This window comes from Urocampus carinirostris, chromosome 10, assembly GCF_059441175.1.
Source record: "Urocampus carinirostris isolate Australia breed hairy pipefish chromosome 10, RoL_Ucar_1.0, whole genome shotgun sequence".
Lineage (NCBI taxonomy): Eukaryota > Metazoa > Chordata > Actinopteri > Syngnathiformes > Syngnathidae > Urocampus > Urocampus carinirostris.
In genome coordinates, this window is record NC_142358.1 from 20,738,464 (window position 1) to 20,766,442 (window position 27,979).

At 41.6% G+C, this 27,979-nt stretch overlaps 2 protein-coding genes and 1 non-coding gene across 5 annotated transcripts in view; all 3 read right to left on the minus strand.

The window, feature by feature from the left end:
* Nucleotides 1–5,786, minus strand: part of LOC148358336 (uncharacterized) — a 30,057-nt gene extending 24,271 nt beyond the window's left edge. The window contains exons 1-3 of one of the 2 annotated variants that reach the window (XM_088345918.1): nt 5,698–5,786; nt 5,519–5,633; nt 595–1,446 (exon numbers count right to left, since the gene is read on the minus strand). In XM_088345918.1, the coding sequence (XP_088202044.1) occupies nt 892–1,446; nt 5,519–5,527 (564 nt within the window). In that variant the 5' untranslated portion in view covers nt 5,528–5,633; nt 5,698–5,786 and the 3' untranslated portion in view covers nt 595–891. Of the gene's footprint in view, nt 1–594; nt 1,447–5,518; nt 5,634–5,697 lie in introns of those variants that run through there. The other variant, XM_088345917.1, reaches the window with a different exon arrangement.
* Nucleotides 428–614, minus strand: LOC148358371 (U2 spliceosomal RNA). Its single transcript, XR_015851903.1, has one exon. It is a non-coding gene; the product is annotated as a U2 spliceosomal RNA (small nuclear RNA).
* A 2,746-nt stretch (nt 5,787–8,532) lies between the features above and the next one.
* Nucleotides 8,533–27,960, minus strand: grk7b (G protein-coupled receptor kinase 7b). Of its 2 annotated transcripts, none has more exons than XM_088345770.1 (4): nt 27,253–27,960; nt 22,177–22,614; nt 19,738–20,009; nt 8,533–10,283 (listed from the first exon to the last, which is right to left on the minus strand). In XM_088345770.1, exons 1-4 carry the CDS (start codon nt 27,841–27,843, stop codon nt 10,262–10,264), a joined length of 1,323 nt encoding a protein of 440 aa, XP_088201896.1. In that variant the 5' UTR covers nt 27,844–27,960; the 3' UTR covers nt 8,533–10,261. The 2 variants fall into 2 exon arrangements, with proteins under 2 accessions (XP_088201896.1, XP_088201895.1); XM_088345769.1 differs by lacking the exon at nt 8,533–10,283 and adding an exon at nt 17,987–18,564.
* Nucleotides 27,961–27,979: the final 19 nt, after the last annotated feature.

Sequence of the window (27,979 nt, forward strand, 5' to 3'; positions counted from 1 at the left end):
CCATTCAAAGCGATTGGGCTAGAAAGTAGAATACGGTTCTTGGCGAGCATGACGCTGGATCAGCCTGTCCCCTTGAACGTTAGCTGGAAGGAAATATGGGCTTTTTTTCAGAACGTTTAAAGGTATTTCTTTGAACGAACGAACGAACAAACGAACGAACGAGCGAGCTAACAAACGAGCCAGGGAATGTACCCCAACTGAGATTCTGCTGCGATTAGGGCGCTACTCCCGAACGTCGCGCTCACGGAGCATTATCAGCATGGCGAAACACACACGGGAGTCTTTTCTCACTGGTGACGCACGTCTACAGTCCAGTCAATTGTATTGACAGTCTAACAGGGGAAAGCGCGTACACGATCTTGAGAGTGGGGCGCTGGCTAGGGAACGGAGTCTGAGGAACAGTGGGTTTTCTCATCAACATTTTGGTAGGGAATTCACCGTACCCAGAGAAACTGCCATACCGGGTCGATGCGTGGAGTGGACGGGGCAAGCCCCTGTTCCATCTCCCAGTTTCAAAAATCAATTTAATATATGGTCCCCCACATGGGGAACGTATCAGATATTAAACTGATAAGAACAGATTTTTTTTTTGAACAAAATTTATTGTCACTTAAAACAGCACATTCACAGTACTCCAATATGGAGCATAATTGAATTTAGATCTTTAAGAAAAGAAAAAACACATTTACTGTACAGTTAAAAACACTTTCATTTGTTTTGTTGTTTCTATTGTGCAGGAGCACAGTTCTGTCTTCTCAAGTGGGACTTCATCCCACCCTCCCAAACAGCATCTTCCAGTACACTGCCCGGGGCGCTCAGAGGAGGTCCTCTCCCTTCTTGCTCCTACCCTCCTCAACCACCCGGAGAGCCAGGCCGTTGCTACCGGGACCTTCACAGTGAAGCTCCGGTTCCCTCCTCCGGGCGGGCGCAGACGACGCTTCTTTGTGGCTGCGTCCTTGGCTTGCCGCCCGCAGAAGTCGGATGGTGTCTGCAGCCATTTGGAGCACAGCCACGGGGGGGGATCTGCCTGCGCCTCCCTACCAGCAGGTTTCTGGAGGTCCAGATGGCGTCTTTGATGGCGGCGAGGGTGAGCCAGTCTTTGGCAAAGTCCTCCTGCGACTTTTTCGACCGGCTCACCCCATATAGCACGTACTGTGCGTCAAGGACCTCCCCTGCTGGCAGGTCCGGGAATTTTCTTAGGTGGCCGGCTGTTGCCCACAGGTCCTCGGCAGCGCTGCACTCCCAAAGGAGGTGCCTCACCGACTCCTGGGCGCCACAGCCAGGTCGGGGGCAGGTTGAGATCGCTGACATTCCTCGGGAGTGCATGACGGACCTGACTGGGAGGTCCCGCAGTCTGTTTGGGAGGGCAGGATGGTTCATGTTGCGCCAAACTGTTGTGGGCTCGCCGAAACCAAGCCCCCGCACAGGACTCACTGTTGCTCGCTCCTGCACAATAGAAACAAGAGCTCTGTGATTTTGTAAAAGGTGACCATCTTGTGTTTCCAAATCAAATTTTTTTAAAAATTTCTGAATAAAAGAATGTGCTGGTGACAAGTTAAAAGACACTGGTGTTGCGAGATTACGTGGTATCAGTTTCAACCTACGCAAGTACGAGCCCATCCAGAAACGAGTCATCGCTTGACTTTTCGGGTTTCTGGATGGGCCCACAGCATTTTGAAAATGGAGGGAGACGTACCTGCTCCCCAGGAAGAGCTGGAGATCAGGCACCCCTTTGCCCCCTTTGTCCTTTTTCATTTTCATAGTTTCCCTCTTTAACCTTTCCCACTTTGAACCCCAGATAAAGTAAAAAATGGCTCGGTCCAACTCTAAGAGCACCTTTCTTTTGGGCATAAAAACAGAACTAATTGGTAAAAGCAATGGCAGAATAACCGCTTTAATGATTAAAACCTTTCCTTCTAGCGTCAGTTTCCTTAGGCTCCAAAAACCAAGCCTTTGCCTAACTTTCCCTGCCACGTCATCCCAGTTAGTCTCACCCTCCCCGTTCATATTAAATTTTATTCCCAAGATTTTCTGGTCAGTCTTTAAAACGGTCAGTGGGAGTCCTGCCTTTTCTGTTGCTGTCCATGGTCCGTAAAACTGCGCCTGAGTCTTTTCACGATTGAGCTTTGACCCAGACGCTCTCCTAAACAGGTCAGTCAAGTCGAGGGCTCATGTGACGGATAAAAGGTCCGTACATAAAATATTAAAATCGTCCATGTATAACACACATTTAATAATTTGGCCCCTACCTCCCGGGATATTGATCCCATTAATAATTTGATCCTTTCTTAAAATCTGTGCCAAAGGTTCTATGCAAAGAACATAGAGAAGGGCAGATAAGGGACAACCCTGACGTACACCGCAGTTGATCTGTACTGCTTTTGTCAAGTTCCCGTTAACCATGAATTTGCTGTATACGTCCCGGTATAGCAGTCCCACCCACTTAAGGTATTTTTGAGGAAAGCCCCATTTTTGCAGTACCCTAAAAAGGTACCTGTGCGAGACCCGATCAAAAGCTTTCTCAAAGTCTAAATTTAGGACTACTAGCCGCATGTTTCTGTCTCTCGCATAACAGATGGTGTCACGGATCAGCATGAGGCTGTCGCTGATCTTCCTTCCCTCAATGGCACAGGTTTGATCTGGGTCAATTAAGTCCTCTAAAACTGCCGACATGCGTGTTGCTAAAAGTTTGCTAAAAAGTTTGCAGTCCACATTTAAAAGAGTGATACGTCGTCAGTTGTTTAGGTCAGTCTCTTCCCCCTTTTTGTGTAGTAAAGTCACTATCCCTGATCTAAAACTGTCTGGCATGTGGTCGAGGTTGTAAAATTCGTTAAAAACAGTCAACAAGTCCGGTGCTAAAATGTCCCAAAAGGTCTGGTAGAATTCCAGACTGAGGCCGTCTTCCCCCGGTGATTTTCCTTTTTTAAAATTCTTTATACTTTCATTTAGTTGGTCCAGGGTAAAGGGTGGTGTTAAAAGCGGGTCTTGACCCACTGATTTTGATATGTTATTTAAAACATGTCTCATTTCATTGTCGTGTGTTTCCTTTTTTTCATACAATTTTTGGTAATACCCTTCAACTAAATTGGTTATTTCATGACTTTCTTTTGTAAAAAGCCCCTTTTCATTTTTGAGTTTAAAAAGCCCCTCTCTCTTGCTCATCATTTTTGGGAAAAAGTAGCGTGTACATTTTTCCCCTTTCTCTATTTCTCTTTCTTTGCTCCTTAATATGATGCCTTTGCTTTTTATTTCGGCTAAGGAGTTTAGTTCTCGTTTGACCTCTTTGATTTCATCATTGAAATCCATCCCCTTTTGTGTTAGGTTAAAATAACGCTGAAGTCTTTTTTGCAGTCCCAACATGCGTTTTCTTTCTTTATGTTTTTTCTTTTTCCCTGCGTTTTTAAAAAAGGTCTGCGTCCGTTTTTTTGTCATCTCCCACCATTGTGCTCGTGAATCGTACAAGTCTTGAAGGGTCTGCCAGTCCTTGTACCGCTCTCTATTGGGTGACCAAAGCCTCATCTTCAAGCAGGGAGCAGTTCAATTTCCACAGACCCCTCCCAACAGTCACACCCGATGAAAGTGAGAGTGTGCAGGACAGTAGACAGTGATCTGAAAAGAGAGGAATTAATCTAGCATCACTCAATGGCAAGCCCCGTGTAAATATATAATCTATTCGAGAGGCTCTGGTGCAGTCACCACTGAGCCAGGTGAAGCCCTCTCTTGGATGCATGGACTTAAAACAGTCTTCTAATCTAAAAACCCGGCACATGTCTCGTAATAAATTTGATGTCTTGTCAACTTTAAAATGCTCACCGGCCCCCCTCCTATCTTTTCTACTTAAAATGCAATTAAAATCCCCTCCCACGATTAGTGGCATCTGGCCTAACATGTGGGACTGCAGGTCCTCTAGAAGCTCGTGCCTCATGTTTTTTTTCATTGTGACCGTATATGTTTAATAGGTTAAAATCGTGCCCTATAAAAGATATTCCTGCTAAAATTGCGCGTCCGTCTTTCACCTCAGTGCTCCCCTTTAAGACAAGTCGAGGGTTGTTTAATAAAATGGCCGCCCCATCGTTACGGTTTTTGTTTGAGCCACTCCATAACGATGGGTATGGCCAAATCTCCTCCCACCGTTTATAGTTTTTTTTTAAAAAGGGAATGCAGCATTCTTGTAATAAAAAGACATCTGTTTTGAAGGTTTTTAAAAACGATAAAACGCTGTGGGCTCTAACTTTTGATCTCACATTGATAGTAGAGAAAGTGATGCTCATAGGTATTGATCAAATATATAAATCATTTTAAAACACAAGTGAGGAAGAGGTCTATCGTAAAAAAAAAAAAAAAAAAAAAAAAAAAAAAAAAAGAAAAGAAATAATAAGCTAGGGTAAAACCGGGGCTCCGGAGAAAGGATCCAGGCACCCTCTCGGGTCCATTCTCTGGGGCGTTATCATGGGGGGTTCATTAAAATTGGTGCATGTGTCGGACTTGGGGGTGTAGCGTAGAACAACATTTCAAAACGTTATCTCATTTGGAGACCCACTGGCGAAGACTCGCTGTCTGTAGTTCCAAGCTTTCCTCTCTTACCTGGGTTCGGTTAGGTGCAAGCTGTTTACTTGCGTGCTCAGAAGTAAAATTAATTTTTTCCTCAGCCTCTTCCAAGTCAACTTCACTCAATTCACTTGAGGGCCTGTCCTGCAGGGACCAGTTTTTCGTCGAGCTACCAACTTGTGGGTCTGGTGTGGCCACCATCCTCAGTTTGACCTCACCAGTACCCCTATGGTAGGTAATGGAGGGGAAATTTAAGTTTTGCGTTGGGGCTGCTGCGTATTCCTCTTCTCCTGGCCAAAGCAGATTTTTGAGGGAATTTCGAATTGGCCCCTCCCCCAAGCCCTCCCTGGCCAATAGCGTTTCGGGTAGGAAATATGATTTTTCAGTTTGTTGTGTACATTTTCCCAGAGCATTTTATTAACTTTATTCATTTAATTTACCTTTGTGCTCTTCTTTTCGGCTTTCATCATGTTGGCAAAAGATTTTGGGCAGTTCCTGTGGGGGTTGTTTTTCTCTCCACTTTCTGCCATTGGTGCATTTTTTAAGAGTGTCTAATTTCTCCAATTTCCCACAAATCCAATTTTCTCATACATCAGCCAAATGCCCATACTAGCCGCATTTGCAGCAGTGCTTGGGTTGGCCTCGGTTTTCACCCAGGACTATCATCGACGGGAGATTTTTCAGGCCTTGGAATCCCTGGGGTCTTGCCACTAGTGTATGGAGACCCTCCATTTAACGTTCTGACCAGCATTTTAAGACCGTTTTTCCTCATTGAATGTAGAAAAGTGTGACTTCACATTTTTGATCACTGGTCCAAAAATCACAAAAGTTAAGCGTGGTGCTAAAGCTAACTTCAAAACCTTTTTAAAAGGGCAAAATAATGATTCAATTCAGATGTTCGACTTCAAGATTTAACTTTTTCAAATTTACTTCCTTGAGAAATCTAAGCTAGAGATTTTTTCAGTCTCACCTCTCGCATCCTTAATGACAGAACTAATCCTGCAGTGCCTCTGCATGCCAGCTTATTGCCCGGACATGGCAGAGGGCCCCAACACCTCCTCACTTGGCCCACCTACCTCTTCCACCTAAACAAAGAATGCATTGACATTAGCAATTAAATACAGAACTTAAATACATGTATCAACATACCTTCAGAAGCAGTATAAGACAAGAACTTTTAAGGCCATGCTTTCAAACCTGTCAGAAGTGATCATGACTTTGTGAAGAGTCCAGGAAAATAGACATGACATTGAAAACAGAGCAACGTGCCAATCCTGATACTGTGACATTATGATGACGGTGACCCACGCTTTCTTACCTGGAAGGGCGACCGCACGTGCCGTGACCGTAAGCGTAGCTGTTGTTGTTTCGCTGATCCAAGCAACTGCTGGACAAAGAGCGTGTCCCGGTCACGCGACGTTCCGCTTCCCAAGATGCATCACACCTATGTCCAGCAGTGGTCCACGAAACCAGAGTACCGTATTTTCCGCACTATAGGGCGCACCCCCAAAAAATAGTTTTTCGTCCTATATCTTCCATAGATAAGGCGCAGTCAGATGATTCAGTCAAACTGATTACCCCCTTAACATTCCCAAAGCTTGCAAAGAAGCAAATACGTGTTGCAGACACGTGCGGATTGGGTGTCCGTACGATGTCACTCAAATGCATCATTTCAAATATCATTCGGAAGGTTAAAGTTTGGGATCCAAGAAATGCCAACCATTCCTTAGTTTCTATTTACTTTTTCGCTCGCAACTTTACTGTGCATATGACAATAAACACATGGAATTGAGTTTGATTTCACAACTCATCACAGCAACATCAAGATCGTTCTAAAACAAGATACCGGGAAAATATAAAGCCGCATAGCTCACCTAAGTTCTCACGTTCAATAATGATACGCAACCATGGTCTTCTTACAACCGTGAGTGTAGTAAATCCAGGAGAGTAAAATATTTACAAATACAGACTAATGAAACATGTTTCTTTATGGCGTAGTTTAGCAAGCTTGCTATTCAGTCATCTTTTTCGGCCAATTGCAGGGTTTGTTTTGGCCCTCTATCCTATCTGAGGCTCCGAATAACTTCAGCCAATAGCGATTGATTTAACTGATGATGGACACATCTTTTTCGGCCATTTGCAGGGTTTGTTTTGGCCCTCTAGCCTATCCGAGGCTCCGAATAACTTCAGCCAATAGCGATCGATTTAATTGATGATTGACACATCTTTTTCAGCCAATTGCAGGGTTTGTTTTGGCCCTCTAGCCTATCCGAGGCTCCGAATAACTTTAGCCAATAGCGATCGAGTCAAATGATGATTGACACATTGGTTAGCCAATGAAACGCCGGTATATAAATCCCAGCATACACCGCGGAGTACTCCACGTTCGGGGGAAAATCGAGTCGGCGGCTGTTGCGTAAGTTGCGAGACCTTGCGAATTTTGATATTGAGTCATATATAAGGCGCACTGTATTATAAGGCGCATGGTCAGCTTTTGAAAAAAATAAAGACTTTTAGGTGCGCCTCATAGTGGGGAAAATACGGTACATCTCCTCAAAGGCTTTGACCCAGTAGAGCAGGGGTGGCTAACCCGGTCCTGGAGAGCCATATGTCCTGCATGTTTTGGAGGTTTCTCTGCTCCAATACAAGTGATTCCAATCACCTGGATCATTATCAAGTTCTCACAAAGCTTGCTAACAAGCTGAAAATTGGCGTCACCTGTGTTGGAGCAGAGAAACCTCCAAAACATGCAGGACGTGCGGCTCTCCAGGACCGGGTTAGCCACCCCTGCAGTAGAGCATCGCAACGCCTCAAATTCTTGAAATCCTTTTCACAGGTCGGTCAGCTGTGCCCACGCAGACCTTCTAAAAGAGCTATTTCTCCCCACCTAAATCTAGGTTATCGCTTGGTATAAGTCTTAACGTCTGCAAGAGTAGGAATAATTTTAAGTACTTTTTTATTATATATTTGCCATGATATACATTTATAATTGCCTTGATACACATACATATTCACAATATATATTTGCAGTGTTATTAACTCCATATTTAGTGTTTTTTAGTTATGTTGTGGTTTCCAAACCCAGCGCATGCAGACAAGTGTGCGGCCACCTGATAAGGATGTTGACGAACCTTCTGACATCAAGCTGTGATGTTGCAAATGGTGAGCCCTCCTCTGAGAATGTCGACGGGCCTTTTTGCGTCGAACTATGAAGTTGCAACATTTAATCTGATGTCTTGCACATATAAAATGTCTGTACAAATAAACCACTAGAAGAAATGCTGCATTACCGTCCAAAGAAAAAGGCTGACAGTATTTCCCCCGCAAGAATATCTAAATTTGTGTCTCCGTCTCCTTCTGGGTGAATTTTACAAAATGTCTGACAGCAAGTATTAGCCCATCCAGACCTGAATCATTGCTTGACCTCTCTGCATAGAACCATTGGCACAGATTTTGAGAAGGGGTCAAATAATTAAATGGATTAAAGTAGGGGACTCACGACCAAGTGCATTTTTATATGGATGATTTAATTGTCTTATGCACTGACATTGTATATGTCACAAGAGCCCTCGACTTGATTGACTCGTTTGGTAGAGCGTCTGGGTCAAGACTTGAGAAAAGACCCAGGCACAGTTTTATGGACCGTGGACACAGACAGACAAGACAGGACTCCTGTTGACTGTTTTAAAAACCAAGCAAAATATTTTAGGGATAAAATTAATTGTGACAAGGGGAGGTGAGACCAACTGGGGCAACATGACGATAGAAGGGAAGGTTTTAAAAATCAAAGCAGTCATTTTACCACAGCTTTATTAAATCAGTTCAGGTTGTATGCCCACAAGAAATGTGCTTTTACCGTTTGACAGAGCCATCTTTTATTTTATCTGGGGCTTAAAGTGTGAAAGAATGGAGAGAGAAACAATGAACATTAAAAAGGAGAAAGGCGGGAAAGACATATTGTATACCCATTTCAATTATTTATTTTCATCAGGGAAACCAATATAACAGCTCAACATTTACAAATATACATTTCTGACATTCAAAAACAAAACAAAAACAAATCAGTGACCAATATAGCCACCTTTCTTTGCAAGGACACTCAAAAGCCTGCCATCCATGGATTCTGTCAGTGCTTTGATCTGTTCACGATCAACATTGCGTGCAGCAGCAACCACAGCCTCCCAGACACTGTTCAGAGAGGTGTACTGTTTTCCCTCCTTGTAAATCTCACATTTGATGAGGGACCACAGGTTCTCTATGGGGTTCAGATCAGGTGAACAAGGAGGCCATGTCATTAGTTTTTCTTCTTTTGGACCCTTTCTTGCCAGCCACGCTGTGGAGTACTTGGATGCGTGTGATGGAGCGTTGTCCTGCATGAAAATCATGTTTTTCTTGAAGGATGCGGACTTCTTCCTGTACCACTGCTTGAAGAAGGTGTCTTCCAGAAACTGGCAGTAGGACTGGGAGTTGAGCTTGAGTCCATCCTCAACCCGAAAAGGCCCCACAAGCTCATCTTTGATGATACCAGCCCATACCAGTACCCCACCTCCACCTTGCTGGCGTCTGAGGCGGACTGGAGCTCTCTGCCCTTTACCGATCCAGCCACGGGCCCATCCATCTGGCCCATCAAGACTCACTCTCATTTCATCAGTCCATAAAACCTTAGAAAAATCCGTCTTGAGATTTTTCTTGGCCCAGTCTTGACGTTTCAGCTTGTGTGTCTTGTTCAGTGGTGGTCGTTTTTCAGCCTTTCTTACCTTGGCCATGTCTCTGAGTATTGCACACCTTGTGCTTTTGGGCACTCCAGTGATGTTGCAGCTCTGAAATATGGCAAAACTGGTGGCAAGTGGCATCTTGGCAGCTGTACGCTTGACTTTTCTCAGTTCACGGGCAGTTATTTTGCTTTTTCTACACGCTTCTTGCGACCCTGTTGACTATTTTGAATGTAACGCTTGATTGTTCGATGATCACGCTTCAGAAGCTTGGCAATTTTAAGAGTGCTGCATCCCTCTGCAAGATATCTCACTATTTTTGACTTTTCAGAGCCCGTCAAGTCCCTCTTCTTTGGGGCGGCAGTAGCTCAGGAGGTAGAGCGATCGTTTTAGGATTAAGGGATCCCAGTTCGAATCCCGGCTTGTCCGTGTTACATGCCGAAGTGTCCTTGGGTAAGACACTGAACCCCCAATACCCCCAATAAGCAGGTTAGCGCCTTACATGGCTGCACAGATCACGGCCGCTATTGGGAAATGTGAAGCACAATGTAAAGCGCTTTGGGAAGTCATTGACTTGAAAAGCGCTATATAAATGCAGATCATTTCATTTCATTTCTTCTGACCCATTTTGCCAAAGGAAAGGAAGTTGCCTAATAATTATGCACACCTGATATAGGGTGTTGATGTCATTAGACCACACCCCTTCTCATTACAGAGATGCACATCACCTGATATGCTTAATTGGTAGTAGGCTTTCGAGCCTATACAGCTTGAAGTAAGACAACATGCATAAAGAGGATGATGTGGTCAAAATACTCATTTGCCTAATAATTCTGCACTCCCTGTAGTCCATCGAAGACGGCCAAAGTGACGTCGAAGTCTGTGCGGGAAGCCTTCTTCTGAAGTCCTTTAGCTTTTCTTATTGGCCATCTTCTCCCCGCAAAATGGTGTGCCGGCTCCTCCCATGGGCGTGCCAAGCTGTTGTTTTGCGCCCAACGTCCTCACAACACAGTGTCTTGATGTCTGGAACATTCCGTGTCAGCACACTCACGCTTCCTGTTATCAACAGAACTAGACAAAATATTATGCATTTCGAACAGCCTACCCTGTCTTTGAACTAAAGCCCACTCAGTGAAAATCTTGCATTAAACTGAGTCAATCGTATAACATCCTTTATAGTTAAATGTATAAAATCCTTTACCGTCCACTCAACTTGGTTGTATTTCCAGGGACGGTGCATTCTCTACGACAGTGTGAAACACAACCGCTGCCGCTTATCGTGTCTTACACCTCTCGGCTGCCTGAGAGCCTCTCGTATAGGAGTAAACCCTTATAAGCTAAAGGGGCGGCGTGGATGAAGATCGTGTCGGTCGCTCCCCCAACTCATACTTACCTGGCAGGGGGAGATACTATAATCAGAATGGTATTTCTCCCAGGCTGAGGCTAATGTTTAGTCATTGCTAGTGAAAGAGTTTCTTTCAAAGCATGTGATGTTATGTTGAAAAATAAGGGCTGCGTCCAAATAATTGGGAAATAATTCTTGTTTTTAAAGAAAAATGAATGAGCACATTATTTTATCTCCTTTTTACACGTGCTGCTTAAGCACAGAGTACATAGAGTAACACAGGACAATTCATGATGCACTCTTAATACACTCTTCAACTATATATTCTTTTGTATTCAGAGATTATTTACACATAGATGTTATACATTTTCTGTCCACATGATGGCGTAGTCGAGGTAAATAATCATATTGAAGCACTTAAGTGTATGTGTGTGTGTGTGTGTGTGTGTGTGTGTGTGTGTGTGTGTGTGTGTGTGTGTGTGTGTGTGTGTGTGTGTGTGTGTGTGTGTGTGTGCGCGCGCGCACAGCATTTCCCTTGAGCGCTTCACTGCCTTACCGGGCTTCATTTATTCATCACGAGTCATAGCACTCAGATCAGGCCTACCTCTGCAAATTCTCCAAATGTGGGATTCTCAGCTGGACAAAATGTTTGGTATTGGGGGACATTGTATGCGCTTTCCCATGTTCCTCCGCTTGAACTGACCACAGCAACTCTAAAATGACAGTCACAAGGCTTGTTTTGCATCTCAGCTTTGATTCTGGCTAAAAACTGCCCTGTAGTGGTTACTATGCCTCCTGGGCTTCCCAGAGTTATTTTTACAGGTTTGAGAAGGGGTATTGGAACCAGCCTGTTGTACATAACTTCAGTAATCTCAGACATGTCTGCCCCTGAATCTTGAACTTTAATTGAGTATTGGTAATGTAATAAAACGGGTAGTGTGTCATGGTGGCTCACCTTCTGAAATGACTTCATTCACTTTTGTGACTTTCTTGGTGAGTGAACCCAACCACATGGACCCCACTACATAACTAATATTTTGGTTCTCATTTCCAGTCGCCTCCCGCACACTTTTTGTGTAGCATGCACAATATTATTTCCTCCCTCTTTGTTTAAAAGTGCTAACTTCACTTTCTGATGAGCTCTGGTTTGGCCCTTTTGCAAGTTCATGATGCCTTCACACTTTCACCGGCATGTTGTGCTCTTGTGTGAAACGTTTTCTGTTTGGGGATGTAATATGCATCAAATTTAGCTAGCACAGGATCGTATTCATTAGCATCTGCTCCGCTTAGGATTGGGAACGATTTGAATATATGCTCTGCCTCAGCTTCCATTGAGTATATCTAGGCGTTGAGCTTGGTTATAATCCTGTACCGGGAAAACCTTTGCCTCCAATCCAGCCAGGTCACTGGTCTGGTGAAGTCCAAGGCCTCTGGAGGAGGAAACTTTGTCGTGGCGATGCACTTAACTCTTTAAAAATATCAGTTTAAAACCTTCCATCGCTCTTCTTTCTTCCTACCAGCAGGTTTGGAGACTTCTGACACCATGTGATGTTTTCATAAACACTAGAATGGTTTTGAAACTACGGATAAGACACACTGACGCACTTTTTGGCATTGTAACTCGACGATTTACTTTCTCATTTAGCTCACTCAACGTACACATCCGGTGCGCACATGCGCAGCTCAAACAAGCACAATAAAACATCTTTTCCCATGACAGACATCGTGAACTATGCACCCCTCTTTCAAGTTTGGAGCTAATCATCTCTGTCAAGACCAGCACACAGGGTAGCCCCAATCGCGTAACGTTTTCTCACAATTTTATTGAGATATAGGAAGAGGAAGGGCAGCGCCCGCGATCCGATGCTCGCTGGACGCGGGAAGCAAGTCGCTCTCGCAATCGGATTGTGATCCAAATACGGACGTAGATCCTCCGTAGCGGGCGATGGCGTTGTCAGGGACGGAAAAACAGGTCAATAGCCGGGACAGGAGAGCAGACGTGGTCAGGAGCAAAAAACAGGTCGTAGCCGGAGGCAGACGGGGAGATCAGGAACGACAGGTGGAAAAACGGGAGCAAAAATGGGACAGGCGGGAGTCAGGGTCGAAAAGGCTTGCCTTGTATCAACAGAGGTTCACAGACGGACTGACAACAGGAGAGTGACAGGACAGGGTTTTAATAGGGACAGGGAGCCAAATGAACTGGCGCAGGTGATTCCAATTTGTAATCATGACAGACAGCACTGTATGACATCGGAATTTAGCTACAAACCCAGAAAGTAACATTTTTTGAATTGACTACACACAATGAATGATATAAATGCATTTTTTGAGTCATGTTTACACAGCGGAGGACTACATACAAGCAATTAAAAGCATGTGCTTTAAAATTCTGTTCTAATCGCTGAAAATTGAGATAGCGGTCCACATATACAATTGTGATTTATTCTTAAAACCACCCTCTACAGACAAAGAAAGCCAAGACGTGCCAAGTATTGGTCTCCGAAAGAACACAGCATTAACAGCAGAAACCTCTATAGAAGGAATACAGGAAGCTATCAAGAGAACAAAATCAAAAAAATCTCCAGTAATGGATGGCTTTTGAGCATCATTTTACAAAAAATCACAAGTCAACTTGTACGATTCCTGAAAAATTCATTTCATTACACACTTAGATTTGGAAAAGTTCCTCCCCCGTGAAAATAAACTATTACTGTATTATTATTATCCCTAAAGTAGGAAAAGATGTCATGGATCAGGGCAGGAAACAGGAAAAGTACCCAATAGCGTAACATACTCACAATTTATTGGGGAGAGGAGGAGGGCGCGCACACTCGATCCGCGGATCGATGGTCGCAGAAGTGGATAGAAATCCAAACAAAAGAATGTTCAAAATCAAACAAGTCTGGCCAAAAATAAAACTGGATCAGACGCAGGCAAATTTACAGACTAGGCATTTCTCAGAGTTAAACAGGAGTCTTGCAGAGGTTTCACAGAGGTATCACAGACGCTCAGACACTTAACGGCTCAAAGGAGCGCATTTAAGTACTGCCAAGGAGCAATCAGTCAATTCATCCCAGCCGGTGTCCATGGGCGGGGCCAATTGGGCGCTGTGGCAACCGCGACAGAATCCGGCTGGGACCAACTAGGCGTCATGGCAACCGTGACAAAAGACAGAATATTGCAGTAATTACAGACCACTTTCCTTCATTTATGCTGAAAGGTTGGAGACTCTTATGCAGGAGTTCATTGATGAGGAAGAGACAGTCTTCATTAAAAAAAAAAAGACAAACACGGGACAACATGAGGCGCACAATGCACATTATTGACAGAATACGTAACAAAGGTGAGGGTGCAATTTTGGTCAGTATCGATGCAGGAAAGGCTTTTGACAGTTTGAACTGGACATTTCTCTATAAGACTTTAAAAAGATTTGCTTTAGTGATGAAGCACTGAAATGTAATAAATCACTATACCAGGACCACATGCAAATATTTAAATATGGTCAAACTTTGTTACTCCAAGTCACACGCAAAAGCTGCCAACTGTACAATTCAGTAGTAGGGAAAAAGTTCACCACAATTTAATTGACCCATTTCCTCACTCGGACGAAAATGAGACATTCTGTGAAGAGCACTATGGCAAGTGTCACAGTAGGAGACATTTGGCAGGAGGCAATTTATATTTTTTGGGGGCCCAGAAAGATCACATATCCAAAAGAGCCTGAACTATGCACCAGAGGGTTATATCAAATAATTAATTTGTTGGGAAGGTTGATGAAAATCTTCAAAAATGTACAGGTCACAATATTAATGTGATAAACCGCATCACCATTTTCAACAACACGATAGAGGATCACCATTGCTTACTTGATCATTTGCATACCGACTAAAACTCATTTTATGTTCTAATCCAGGGGTGGGCAAATATTTGGAGTCGGGCCACATCGGGTTCAAAGGTTTTGGCCAAGGAGCCGATTTTGGAAAAAGATAGAAAGGTTTCACCTGGGAATGAATATACATGCAGACATTTAAATATAGTTCTTTTGAACTAGATTAGTCTCATCAAATTGGTTTTGAAACAAAATTACAGAAAAATAATATATAATATACGTTACAGTAGTTGTGCTTTTTTAGTATTTCTGTAGTCGGATTTCAGTTGAGGTTTAGTAGTTCTTTGTAGTATTACTCTAGTTTTATTTTTGTACTATTTCTGCAGTAGGGTTTTTTGGGTAGTTTTTCCATAGTAGTAAATTCTCAGTATTTGTGTAGTATTTTTGTAGTATTACAGTTCTTAAATGATTTTGGTGTTTTTATAGGAATACTCTTTTATTATTTTTTTCATATTTATGTACTATTTCTGTTGTATTTTGTTGTATTTCCATAGTAGAATTGTTGAAGTACATCTGTAGTATTTCTGTCGTAAAGTATTACTGTACTGTAGTTTTATTTTTGTAGTATTTTTGTCGTATTTCCATACAAGATTTTTTGTAGTATAGCTCTTGTTGTATTTTTGCAGTATTTATAGAGTAATATATTTCTGGAAGTGTTTTGTATTAAAGTGTTATGAAATGTTATTTTTGTGGTATTTCTGTAGACATATTTTCCAAAGCATTTTTATTTTTTGTAGTATTCTCATAGTATAGTTTTTGTCATATTTCTTTAGGTTTTTTGGGGGAATATTATTGTAGTTGTGGTATTGTAGTGATTCTGGGCTAATATTTCGGAAGTATTTTGTATCATTGTATTTTGTAGCATTTCTATACTATTTTTTCTTTTCCGAATGAAAACAAAATAATATATGAGGCCCCTGTTTTTAATCACTTTATTTGATATTTAGTTTTGTAGTGCTTCTGTAGAAGTTTTTTTGTAGTTAACACACGAAAGGGACAATGGGGACAAAGTTTGCACCAAAAAAGTTAACCGCTCTTTGAGGCCCCCTAGAGGTTGGCTATGCGCACCGTGATTGGCTCATCGCATATGAGGAGGGGGCTTACCCTTAGGTCATTCGTCATAAAAAGGCATGAAATGGAACGTTTGCAGTAAACAAAATGGGGAAAAATAATCTAATGATATTTCAGAAAGATCCACGTTTTTACAACCCAGGCATAGAAAAGGTATGTTGAGGTAACAAACGGTGTGTTCTAAATGAACTGAAGTGAGCAATACCTTTTCACAAGGCACACTCTTACTGCCTTTCATTTAAGGCCTTTACATTAAAGGCAAGGCGGCACGGCGGATGAGTGGTTAGCGCATCTGCGGCACAGTTCTGAGGTCATGGGTTCAAATCCATCCACCAGCCTGTCTGTGTGGAGTTTGCATGTTTTCCCTGTGCCTGTGTGGGTTTCCTCTGGGCACTGCAGTTTCCTTCCGCATTCCAAAATGTGGAAGGAAACCAAAAACATGCATGGCAGCTTAATTGACTGGTGTAAATTGTCCCTAGGTGTGAAAGCGCGTGTGAATGCTTGTCTGTCTCCCTTGCCCACGGCCTGGAGATAGCTGAGATGGGTTCCAGCGCCCCCACATCCCTAATGAGTATAAGCGGCGGCAATAATGGATGAATGGATATTGGAGGCAAACCGAAAAATAGTACCACATTGCTTTTGAAATTAGGCCTAACTACGAGATTAGGGAGAATAAACAAGCATTCTACCCGTGGAAAAATAATCCAGTTCCTAAAATGATTAATTGTTTCGCTGGCAGGTAATTTTGCTCATTTAAAAAATAAATGATTCATTTATTCATTCTTCAGGGTAAATTAATACCTACAAGCAATATGTTTTCAAAAGTACTATTCTGCTTTTTAATATCTAAAAATAAAATAAAATAAATAAATACAAAGTATATATATATATATATATATATATATATATATATATATATATATATACACATAATAAATACAAATAAATACAAATATACTGCTAAGTATGTAAGTTGAAAATTGAATAACGTAAAGAAAATGTCTATAAATGAGCAAAATTGACTGCTAATTGAAAAAGATCATTCATTCATTCATTTATTGTTTACAGTGTCAACCGGTAGGGATTAAGAAGAAAACTTCAACAAGTATGGATAAAGATCATAATGTAATATGAGGTAGTTAGACTGCATGAGGATTCCATTTTTAAACAAGCACCATCGCTTTAAGTATCCGAATAAAGCTGCAACAACGATGAATCGATTACTAAAAGCGTCAGCAATGAATTTCATCATTGATTTGTTGTATCACGTGATTTATGTAGCACCCAGCACGTGCAGAGTTCATTGAAATTCCTCTTGATCCTCCAACAAACTTGGAGTAGCACATTGTTCTGGCAGAGGGCGCTCCGAGACCGTATTTAGATGCTCGAGGTCATCTTGATCTAAATAAAATTTCTTTATATGACACTTTACAGACATCAAAATGCTGAAAGTGCTGTATAAAAACATTCAATGTGAAATAAGATGACATCTGATAAAGTACTTGCATTCTCCTCTGATGTTGCCCCCCTTTTTGTTTTGCACTTTATAAAAAAGGTGTTTTACATATTTGCATGTGTATGGATAAAATGCTACCCGTGCAAATTTTAGATTTAGATTTTGGTCAGCGCAATGTGAAGTTTCATGCGTGCACGTCCAAGGCAGCACTAATATTAAAATGGGTTCAGTCCAGTATATAAAGGGCACAGTTTATATACCGTCACACCAACAGACCCCGTTATGTCAGTACGTCATTTGGGAATCATTTTTATGAAAGCTCATTAAATAATGTGTGTTCAATGTTGCGAGAAATGATGATAGAAACCGACAGAAAAAACTGTAAACACCAAAATACACCATCAAAGCACACAGGGCAATTTGATTGGGTGAGCGATAGGGGTGTGCATACAGCACACTCCCTCTTTCTCTGACTGCGCTGAATGGAAATACCTCCAAGACATTCTAGTTTGCAGTTTTTTTGTAACATTTTTACAAAAGAGTTCTGCTTGTAATTTGTTTTGAACCCATTATTTACTGTTGCTTTATTATCATCATTATTATTGTCATTATTTTCATTTATGGTTGTTATTTTTAATATTATTATTATAATTAATATTATTTTATTATTATTATTTTTGTTATCATTATTATTCTTATCATCGTTATCTTTATTGTTATTGTTAATGTTGTCATTATTGTTGTTATTATTATGCTTACTATTATTATTATTATTGTCCTTATTATTTCATACATTTGATTAAACTATCTAAAGCCACACAGATAAAATGAGCTGAGGATTTAGGTTTTGTCTGGCGAGCTGGTTTGGCAGCTTTGTTGAATAAAAAAAAAAAAGAAAAAAATAGAAATATTTTTCTGTGATGGCTTTTTGGGTCAAAAAGTCCCCTACCCCTGTTATAGAATATTCTGTTGTTTTGTGCACTGATTTTATAACTGTCCAAAAATTCAATATTTCAATCATGGGGGATTAAAAAAGTGTGTTTTATAAAAAAATTCAATCATTACCTAATCAAAAAAAAATGATGGCCATATTCATCAACTATTTAAAAAATCGTTAGTTGCAGCCTTAGATTCCAGAGTTGTTCAATATGTAGGGAAAGTAGGAACTTTCTGAATGGCCAAAACATTCTTGCGTGACACACATTTGAACGCTTACAAAAGGATGCACGTCTTTGATTTCCATCCCATGGCTCGATGATGTTCATTCCTCTCCGGCCTGTTGAGCTCCTCGAACAAGCCGCTTTCAATCATCTCTTTCTGCCATGAGACGGCAACAGCGCCTGTGCTGAATTGCTGATAAAAGTTCTCGTCTTTTGCGTCCAGCTCCACGTCTCCCACCTCTGAGGTGTTGTTGAAGCAATTCATGTTTTGGGCGTAGACCACATTGGGTTTGGGCACCCAGGGAGGTTCCAAGCGCCGACCTTCCAGGAGACGGAAATTTATGCTCTTGAAAAACGGGTGTTTTCGTGGGTCTTCGCCTTTGCTTTTAGAAAAAAAAGGGGGGAGTCAATTTTTAACAAATCGATAAGTTTAGAGTTTAGTCCACACCCAAAAGAGGAGGGAAGAAATAAATTAATGTTTAACTTGCCGGCAGAACAGACGAGAGCTCAAACTTTAGATAAGAAATTCCAACCCCTTACGAAGCCATTGCTTATTATTAAATTGCCTGGGTTACAAACACAAATCCACATTAAGGGTGTCGTTATCAAAGAACAGCAACATGATAAACCTATACCGACAATGATGTAAACATTTTATGATTGTCAAAACAAGGTCTGTTTAAAACATTTGGCCAGGGGCCCGGGGCTGGAGAATTTTTCTCATTTGCATATATGAATAAATATACTTGTAGAAATCTACATGTTATTTTGCTTCTTTATTTTCCACAGATTAGTTTAATCAAATTACTTAACCCCTCAAATCCCTGTTTTAAGCCTTTTATTTGATATTTATTTTTTTACTATTGTTGTGGTTACTTCCAGCTTACGGGCAGCACGGTGCCGCATTGCTTAGCCCGTGTGCGGCACAGTTCTGAGGTCATGAGATCAATTCTCCTGTGTGGAGTTTGCATGTTCTCCCCGTGCTTTCGTGGGTTGCGTCCGGGCACTTCGGTTTCCATCCACATGCTAAAAAACATGCATGTCAAGTAAATTGGCCGGTTCAAATTGTCTCTAGGTGTGAATGAGTGAGTGAGTTTTCCATCTCTTTGTGCCCTGCGACTGTCTGGCAACCAGTTCAGGGTGTCCCCTGCCCACTGCATGAAGATAGTTAGGATGGGCTCCAGCACCCCCGCGACCTTACTGAGGATAAGCTGTGTAGATAATCGATGGATGGATACTTCCACCTTCCTCTAAGGTTGCGAGACATGGACTCTCACAGCAAAACTGGAACAGAAAGGCCAGGCCATGGAGATGCGATGCTACAGGAAATTTCTAGAAATCAGCTACTTAGCCCATGTGTCAAACAAAACGGAGCGCAACACCATCAGTGGGCTCTATCTATCTATCTATCTATCTATCTATCTGGGTACCTCTCTAAAAAGAACTGGAATTCTAATCACTAACTCTCTCAGCATTGTGTCGAAGACCAGATGAAGGTCCATATCTTGGACATCCCTGTATTATCAAGATAATAATTTATAAATGTTTGTACTTACTGACATCCAAGACGATGCGAAACCTTTTTCTTCAGGAGGCAACAGACGATGTCTTTGGTGTCGGTGTCAAATCGGTGGTGATGAAATTTGACGAGATCTTCGAGCGTACGGCGAGAAACTTCGCTTTTCTGCACTTTCTCTCGAAAGTCTCTAAAAGGAAGACGGCCTGCCACCATTTCGTAGATGCTGCAGCCCATCGCCCACCAGTCCACCGAGGTGCTGTAGTACTGCTGGAGCAAGATCTCGGGGGCCATGTAGCCTGTTGTGCCGGCCTGAACAAACAAACAAACACATCATATAGATACAAAAACAAATAGATCGGGGGAAATGAGGAGTAGACCACGGGTGCCAAAGTCAAATGAACAGCGGGTCAATTATAACATTTTGGAATGTTGACAATTTTAAACATTTTGCGTACAGTCAAAACTAAAACTAATTGAAGCTACCGTACTTAAAACCTAAGAAATATTTGCAATACAGAGACCCCTCAGTACCTTGCTTCAGTTATTGCTGGTTCTCTTCTTCTTAGCAGGAAAAAAAATAATACTAAGGAAAAAGTCAAGTCATATTTATTTGTATAGCCCTTTATCACAAAAAAAGTCTCAGAGGGCTGTACAGGGAAGGAACAAAAAAAATAACTAGTAATGTATAACATCAGCTATATAAATATTTTTGTAGGAACGGGAATATTTTAGGCTATGTAACTTGGTTTAGAATCAAAATGCCAGATATGATTATATCAATGGTAATATTGAAATGTAAAGAACTAAAAGGGAGTTAGATAGCTAGCTAAAAGAGTAAAAGTCATCTAAATAGCGGTTCAAGGTTCGTATGGGTGCTCGTAATCCTTGTAAATTTTGTTGTTTTGTTTTTTTCAAATATTGAAATTGCTTGAATCTTGGTTGAAGTGCTTGTAAATGCTTGATATTTTTGCCATGTTTCTCAACTAGTCTTCTTAAAAATGACACAGATACTGCTCTCTGGTGGCTTGGCATAATCCCTCGTGATTAACGGCAGTTTGCATAAAAAATTCTAATTTAAAAAAAACTGATGGGACTGAGGAACGTTTCGGGCAGCCAAGATTCAAGCCGATTTGCCAGCACCTTGATCTGGGTGCGCCCCAAAAAATATCGAGTAATTTAAGTTACGTTCTTTCTACCCTATCTCTGTCAGTCAGTAAGTCTGGAAGTCCATTTAACTCTCTCTTACCCCTCCCCTCTCCTCCTCTAAAACTGCTTAGAAATAACCACATAAGTAAAGTAATAAAATAAAACATGTTCACAAACGGGCAGCACGGCTGCGCAGTGGTTACCGTGTGTGCGGCACAGTTTTGAGGTCATGAGGTCAAACCTTCCTGTGTAGAGTTTGCATGTTCTCCCCGTGCTTGCGTGGGTTTTCTCCCAAATCCCAAGAACATGCATGTCAGGTTAACTGGCCGGTCTGAATTGTCCGTAGGTGTGAAAGAGCGAGTGAGTTGTCCATCTCCGTGTGCCCTGCCACTGGTTGCAAACCAGTTCAGGGTGTCCCCTGCCCTCTGCACAATGATTGCTGCGATGGGCACCAGTACCCCCGTGACCCTACTGAGGATAAGCGGTGCAGATAATAAAATGAAATGTTCACAATCCTGTGGAAGAGGTGAACCCTTCCTATTTATCGCCTTTGCAATTTATCTTTTGAATTGAAACCACTGGAAAAATTCCCTCTTCATTTTCAAGTATGGTGTATCGTGAAAATAATGTTACAAATAAACAAATCCAATTTATCACTTTTTACCATAAATTCTGTACTCAAGTTTTCCACATTGACTTCATTGTTCCTGTATTAGCCACGCTCCCTCCCTAAGCGCTGCCTACTAGTCGCTACTGTTGACACACGACCAAATATGTGCATATGAACTGAGTCCCTGGTTTTAGTATTTTTTTTTATATTTGTAAATACAGCTTAAATGTGAGTATAAGCTGTAGGGAGAACATCTGCATGAGGAGAAATTCAGCGTCTACCATAACTTAATTCAATTGTAGTTTGTAGGTAGATATAAACACACCCACCTTAATCATGTGTAATAATCTGTGTCTTGTTGCTGGCATATTAATTGTTACATAATACTCCAAGAGTAGAAAAGGACCATCAGAGATTAGAAGACATAAAGGTGATGTTAAAAACTTAAAATAAAATAATTTAACTGCTTTTACCGACATCTGGTTGAAATGATCATTGCTGCCTTTGTGGTGAATGCACTCAGTTGGGTATTGTTAACACATACTGTACGCACCCCACTTTCTAAAATTCATGATCTCATTTAAGAAGTAATGAAGTAACGCACCATGTTGTAACCACGGTTGAGTTATAAGATTTTATTAATAACGCACCACGCACTCCAAGAAAAGTTATTGCGTTCCTTTGTAACACACTACTCCCAACACTGGCCACAAGACTGACCTTTTGGCAGATGGTTTTCCCATTCTGAAGCTCGGCCGCCAATCCAAGGTCCGAGAGTCTACAATGCCCGTGAGCGTCCATTAGCACGTTTTCCGGCTTCAGATCCCGATAGATGATGTTCATAGAATGCAGGTGAAGGAGGCCCATTGTCATCTGGGCAGCATAGAAAACCACCCGTTCCAAACGTATGCCGCGCTCCCCGAGTTCATAAATGTGGAAGCGGAGATCTCCGCCGTTCATCAGGTCCATGACCAGGCACAGGTGGGTGCTGTTATCGTAAGCGTAGGCCAGATTTACAATGAAAAGGCTGTTCACTTTCTCTAGGATCTTCTTCTCCAATAGGGCCAACCTCTCTCCGCTTTTCTTCTTCAGGCGTCTCTTATCCAGCTTCTTGCAGGCATACATCTTCCCTGTGGTTTTCACCTGCACTGCACAAACCTGTGATAAAGAACACTTTATTTATTATTCATCATTGGTGGGCCTGCAGAGCCTTCTCTGCTATCGTATAATATATAATCTGAATAATGTTATCTACCCATCCATTTTCTGCTTTGCAAATCCTCACTAGGGTTGCACAGCTGAATCATGAGATGTACATGAATACTTATTTGATACAATAGTTACAAATTGTCTGTCGGCTTCCTTTCATTACTTTTGCCTGGTTGCGCTGCTTCCCGATTTTACCGTTTCTTTCTAAAGTACTTGAAAAAGTTGTGGCACAGCAGCTGAATGATTTTATATCTGAGAACAACCTTTTCTAATGTATGCAAGCAGGATTCATACTGAGACAGCCCTGATTAAGGTAACCAATGATCTTCGACTAGCAATGGACTCCAGCGCTTCATCACTCTTGCTGCTGCTGAACCTTACCGTGCCTTTGACACTGTGGACCATAATATCTTACTAGAACGGTTGGAAAAATGGATTGGTCCCTCAGGAACTGTCTCACGGTTCAGATCCTGTCACTCAACTTCTTGCGCCTTAACTCTGAAAAGACCGAAATGCTAGTTATTGGTCCATCTAAATGCCGTGACTTGTTCTCCAAAATTGCTCTGAACATTGACAAATGTAATATCACCCAGAGTGACTCAGTCAAAAATTTAGGTGTCATATTTGACCCAAATATGGACTTTCAAACACACGGTAAGAATATGACTATAACAGCTTTTTTCCATCTTCGCAACATTGCTCAAATTCACTCTATGCTGTCTCAGTCGGATGCAGAAATTATAATTCATGCGTTTGTTACCTCCCATCTCGATTACTGTAATGCACTACTCTCCGGTCTACCGAAGTCCAAAATCAAGAGCCTTCAGCTGGTACAAATTGCTGCAGTGAGGCTTTTAACTAAGACAAGAAAGTTTTATCACATTACCTCGATTTTAGCTAACCTGCATTGGCTCCCTGTTGCTTAAGATGTGATTTTTAGGTTCTGTTGGTAATATACAAAATCATGCATGGACTTGCTCCCTCATATCTTTTAGATATAATCTCCCCTTATGTTCCAATCCGGAGCCTTTGCTCTGAAACTGCTGGTCTACTAGTGATCTCAAGAGCCAAGAAAAGATCCGAAGGTTCGAGTGTGTTCTCCATTCGGGCCCCAGTGCTGTGGAATGCTCTTCACCCTGAGATTTGATCTGCAACCTCAGTGGAAATGTTTAAATTTAAGCTTAAAACACACTTCTATTCTATAGCATATGAATAAGCTATATTTTATGTTGACAATATCTGTGTATTATTTGCCCTCACGTAGGTCTTAGATCAGGGGATGGTGTCATTTCATGAAGATCAATAAGGCATGGACAAAAAACAACTATATTTTGCCAAAAATGCACTGTTCAAATTTATAGAACACTTTCGGTGCTTCCCACTTAATGGTGCTAATCTAGCACATGGTGCTAATATCCTTGATTATCTGTCAACCCATATTTAACTGGCATCCTAGCTACCAGTTTCACTGACTTTGCAAGATGGTGGGCCCTTCTAAAGTAACTGGAAGCCTCCAGCAGCAGGTTGTCCAGATAAAAATGAAAGGGATGACCCTACTAGTCTCAGTAAGGCAAGTTGATTGTTTCAAATCTGTGATTAAGAACATTGAACCTTTTAAAAGTACAAACTCATTCAAGTCGTCCAAGAGGGCTGATCGTCCATGAAAGACAAATGCAAGAAAGGACATGTCACTGGGTAATCGTTTTCACACTGCAACTGGAATTGTTCTCCAGTTGAGTGCTGAACATGGTAAAGATGTGTCTTGCCATACTGTGTCTCGCCGTTTAAGAGCATTTGTACTGAAGGCCCACACTGCAGTGACCCAACCTCTCATTAGCAAAAAAAAAAAAAAATCAGTGAAAGGTGGAAGGAGTTTGGCCTCTTCTACAGCTACATGGCCAAAATAATGTAAATGTGTATCAAAACCTTTTTCAACAGCACAGCCTACAGTCTTCATGCGGGACAATCCTCCATATCTCTTAGCAAAATGTGTAAATAATTTCCTATAACGTGAAAACATTGAATTAATGGCATGGCCTGCCCAGAGTCCTGATCTGAACCCAGAAGAGAACCTCGGAACAGCCTTGGTGACAAAAGTATGGCCAAGAAACCCATTGAAATCACAGAACTGTGGAGGAGGCTGAAAGAATAGACAAGAATCCCACGAGTGTGAGAAACTAGTGTGCAGATGTGCTGAAGTAATTCACAGAAGAGGCCTGTACACTTCTTAGTGAGTGCCAACTTCAAAACCTTCAGAATTCTTTTCCATGCCAAAGTCATTGGTGACTCTTAATTTTGATCAGTGGTTTCTGAAAACATTTTTTTAGTCTGAATTGCCTCGTCATTTTGTGAAAAAAGTGTTGTGGTACCATTATATAAACACAAACGAGGTCATTTAACCACGGAACAGTGAGATGGTGTTATTTCAAAAATATCAAATTCTTTATAAGTTGTACTCTAATATTTAACTCCAGTGTAGCGTTTTAGTCTATTGCTGCTTCATAAAGCAAGACTGAAATCTTTGTGCGGAAATAAACCACTCTAACGATCACATTAGATTTAAGGTTCTGTTGGTAATGTTGTTTGCCACTTACGGTTCTAAACGAGCACGCGTTCTATTTCTGTTTTCAAAATTCTGCAGACTGATTGTACACTTGTTAAGTCTCCCGATTTGGTCGGGAGACTACCGCTTTGGCTACGATTCTCCCACCTACCGATCTGAGAGCAACATCTACCGATTTCTAAAAAAATTCATTTTTGTTTTTTGGTCGGTCGCCGAAATCTTTATGTGAACAAAGTTTTGCCGATTAAAATGTAGCCAAGTTATCCATAGTCTTTATCATCGACTTTTTTGCCGTTCTGCACCGTAAAAAGCTCTGATCGAGACTCGGGAATCATAATCTCGAACTCCACGTGATCTCATTCCTTCGAGAGCAGCAGACGAATAAGAGTGCTACATCTCATCTCATCTCATCAGCTGCACCGCTTATCCTCAGTAGGGTCGCGGGGATGCTGGAGCCCATCCCAGCAATCATCGGGCAGTGGGCAGGGGACACCCTGGACTGGTTGCCAGCCAATCGCAGGGCACACGGGGACAGACAACTCACTCGCTCAGTCACACCTATGACTATGTTAAAGAAGACCAGAAAATTTGGAATAATTGAACATTGTAATAATCACATGTAAACATAAAATAACAATAAAGTAGATCGAAAAACGAATTTTATTCTTGTCTTTTCAAATAATAATATAATAATAGCGTCGAAAAATAAACCTCCCTATTTCCCATTTGTGAAACTTAACATGTATGTCAGGGGTCGGGAACCTTTTTGACTCAAAGAGCCATAAAAGCAAAAAATATTAATTTTATTTTGGGAAAGAGCCACACCATATATTATGAGACAAATTTACTAAATTGCTAAACCCGCGCCCCAGACAAAAGCTTAGTCTTCAGCACATTTATTTTTGATGATTTGATCAAAATTATGAAAAGAGAATAATGCCAGAGCCCCTGTCCCAAAATCAACAAAGATACCACTTTAAACTTGTCTCTTTCTTGCAATGACTCAAGATCGGTTAAACTCCTTTTGACCCTTTTTTATCATACATATTGGTTTCAAAACCAGATGCAAGCATTTATTTTGTAAAAACGTCACAACATTCTGAGAATAGGGAGCCTGATGTGCTTACCTTTGGCGAGAGATGGGAAGGAGTGCTTGTACTTTTTGCATAGCTCCACCCATCCGTCCCACTCACCCAATCAAATGACTAAGTTCTCTTCCGGTGTTTTGGCGTATTTACAGTTCTGTGGATTCATCATAAAGTATCTGAACACTGAACACAGATTACATAGTGAACTTTTATATAAAGGATTCTTTAGCGTTGTACAGCTAAAACGAGTTTTTTTTCCCCCATTTTTTGTGTGACACCTTGACTGTAAATTGTAGTGAAAAACGTGCCATATATATACTGCGAAGTAATCAACTTACAGTAAGTTTTGGTTTGGCTTTGCGTGTAACTTAACAGGATAGACTAATCAAGTTTTGGACAAGATGGAGAAATTTTGCATGCAATCGAATCTGTCTCTGAGCCACAGATACTCGTAGAAAGAGCCATATATGGCTCGCGAGCCATAGGTTCCCGACCCCTGATGTATGTGATTGGGTTTTGTGCATTGAAAAAAGAGTGCGCGATAATATCGACTGCTAATTAATGTCAAAATATATTGGCATGTATGGAATATGGATGGACTTTTTTCCGCTATGGGCAGCATTAGCTTGATTCAAATCTCTTTCATTTAGCTCAACTAAATGGACATATTTGGTTGTGTGTCACCAGTAGCGAATGGTAGGCAGCACGTGGGATGGTAGCGTGGCTTATACAAGAACAACAAACCAACTGAAAATCATTTGGACAAACTTAAGCCCGGAATTTACAGTAAGCGTGGGCTGAATTTTATTCTTTCTATTTGTAAATTATTTTTGGAATACACAATGCCCGCAGAAAAAAGAAAACAGCAAACTTGGTTTGAATCATTCGATTAAAACCACAATCTGATGTTATCTTAAATCGTTTTTTTACACCTACCTCACCAAATCCACCTTTTCCCAATGTCCGAAATTCATGAAACGTTTTATCACTAATCTTCTGGCTCTCATACTCCTTCCATTGTAGAAACTTGAAATAGAACGGACTCCTCAGGTACTCCGAGAAAGGTTTCCCTCTCAGGAAGTCCCTCGTGGCTTCTCTCATTAGATTCACTGTCGAGTCGTCGTACACACTCAATGAGCTGTTGCTCGTCTCTGCGTCTTTTTTGAGAAAAGATAAAAAACTGCTAGACTCTGCGCTACAGTACTTAGCAAAGAGCTTCCGCCCGACCATTGATTGCCCATCCTCTTGAGCATAACTCCAATCCGACACTTGTTCCAGAAGTTCGACGGCTCCGGCGTATTGGGGGTCGCTGCTGAGGACGAACTGCCTGAACAACTCCCTGCCGATGGGTTGGCGCTCGCAAAGGGACTCGTACTGCTGACTCTCTGCTTCTTGTGGAGCTGAGAAGATTTTCGGCAAAGGCAGAGTCAGGGAAAGTCTCTCCTTGCGCAGCTGGTTTTGGTCCAGCCGCTGAGCTCTGAGGTAGGCAGTGTTTGCCACCAGTTCCTTCACCAGCAGCTCACTCATAGCGACGGCCCCACCTGTAAACCGTGGGGCCCTACTACAATCATCCACATGGTTCGAGGATCCAGAGTGCACTTGCTAGCATCCCTTCAGTGCTTGCATATTCCCTGAGGTATTGTAAGTGCCACGATGTGCGGGG

Bases quoted from the DNA above. Each gene is read 5' to 3' on its own strand.
- grk7b (XM_088345769.1), bottom strand. From the start codon at position 27,843: ATGAGTGAGCTGCTGGTGAAGGAACTGGTGGCAAACACTGCCTACCTC. The intron at 22,615-27,252 runs GTAGGTGTAAAA...TCTTTATCACAG, and splicing joins GAAAAGGTGGATTTGGTGAG to GTTTGTGCAGTGCAGGTGAA. The intron at 18,565-19,737 runs GTAAGTACAAAC...TTTTTCTAAAAG, and splicing joins TCGCATCGTCTTGGATGTCA to CAAAGGCGAAGACCCACGAA.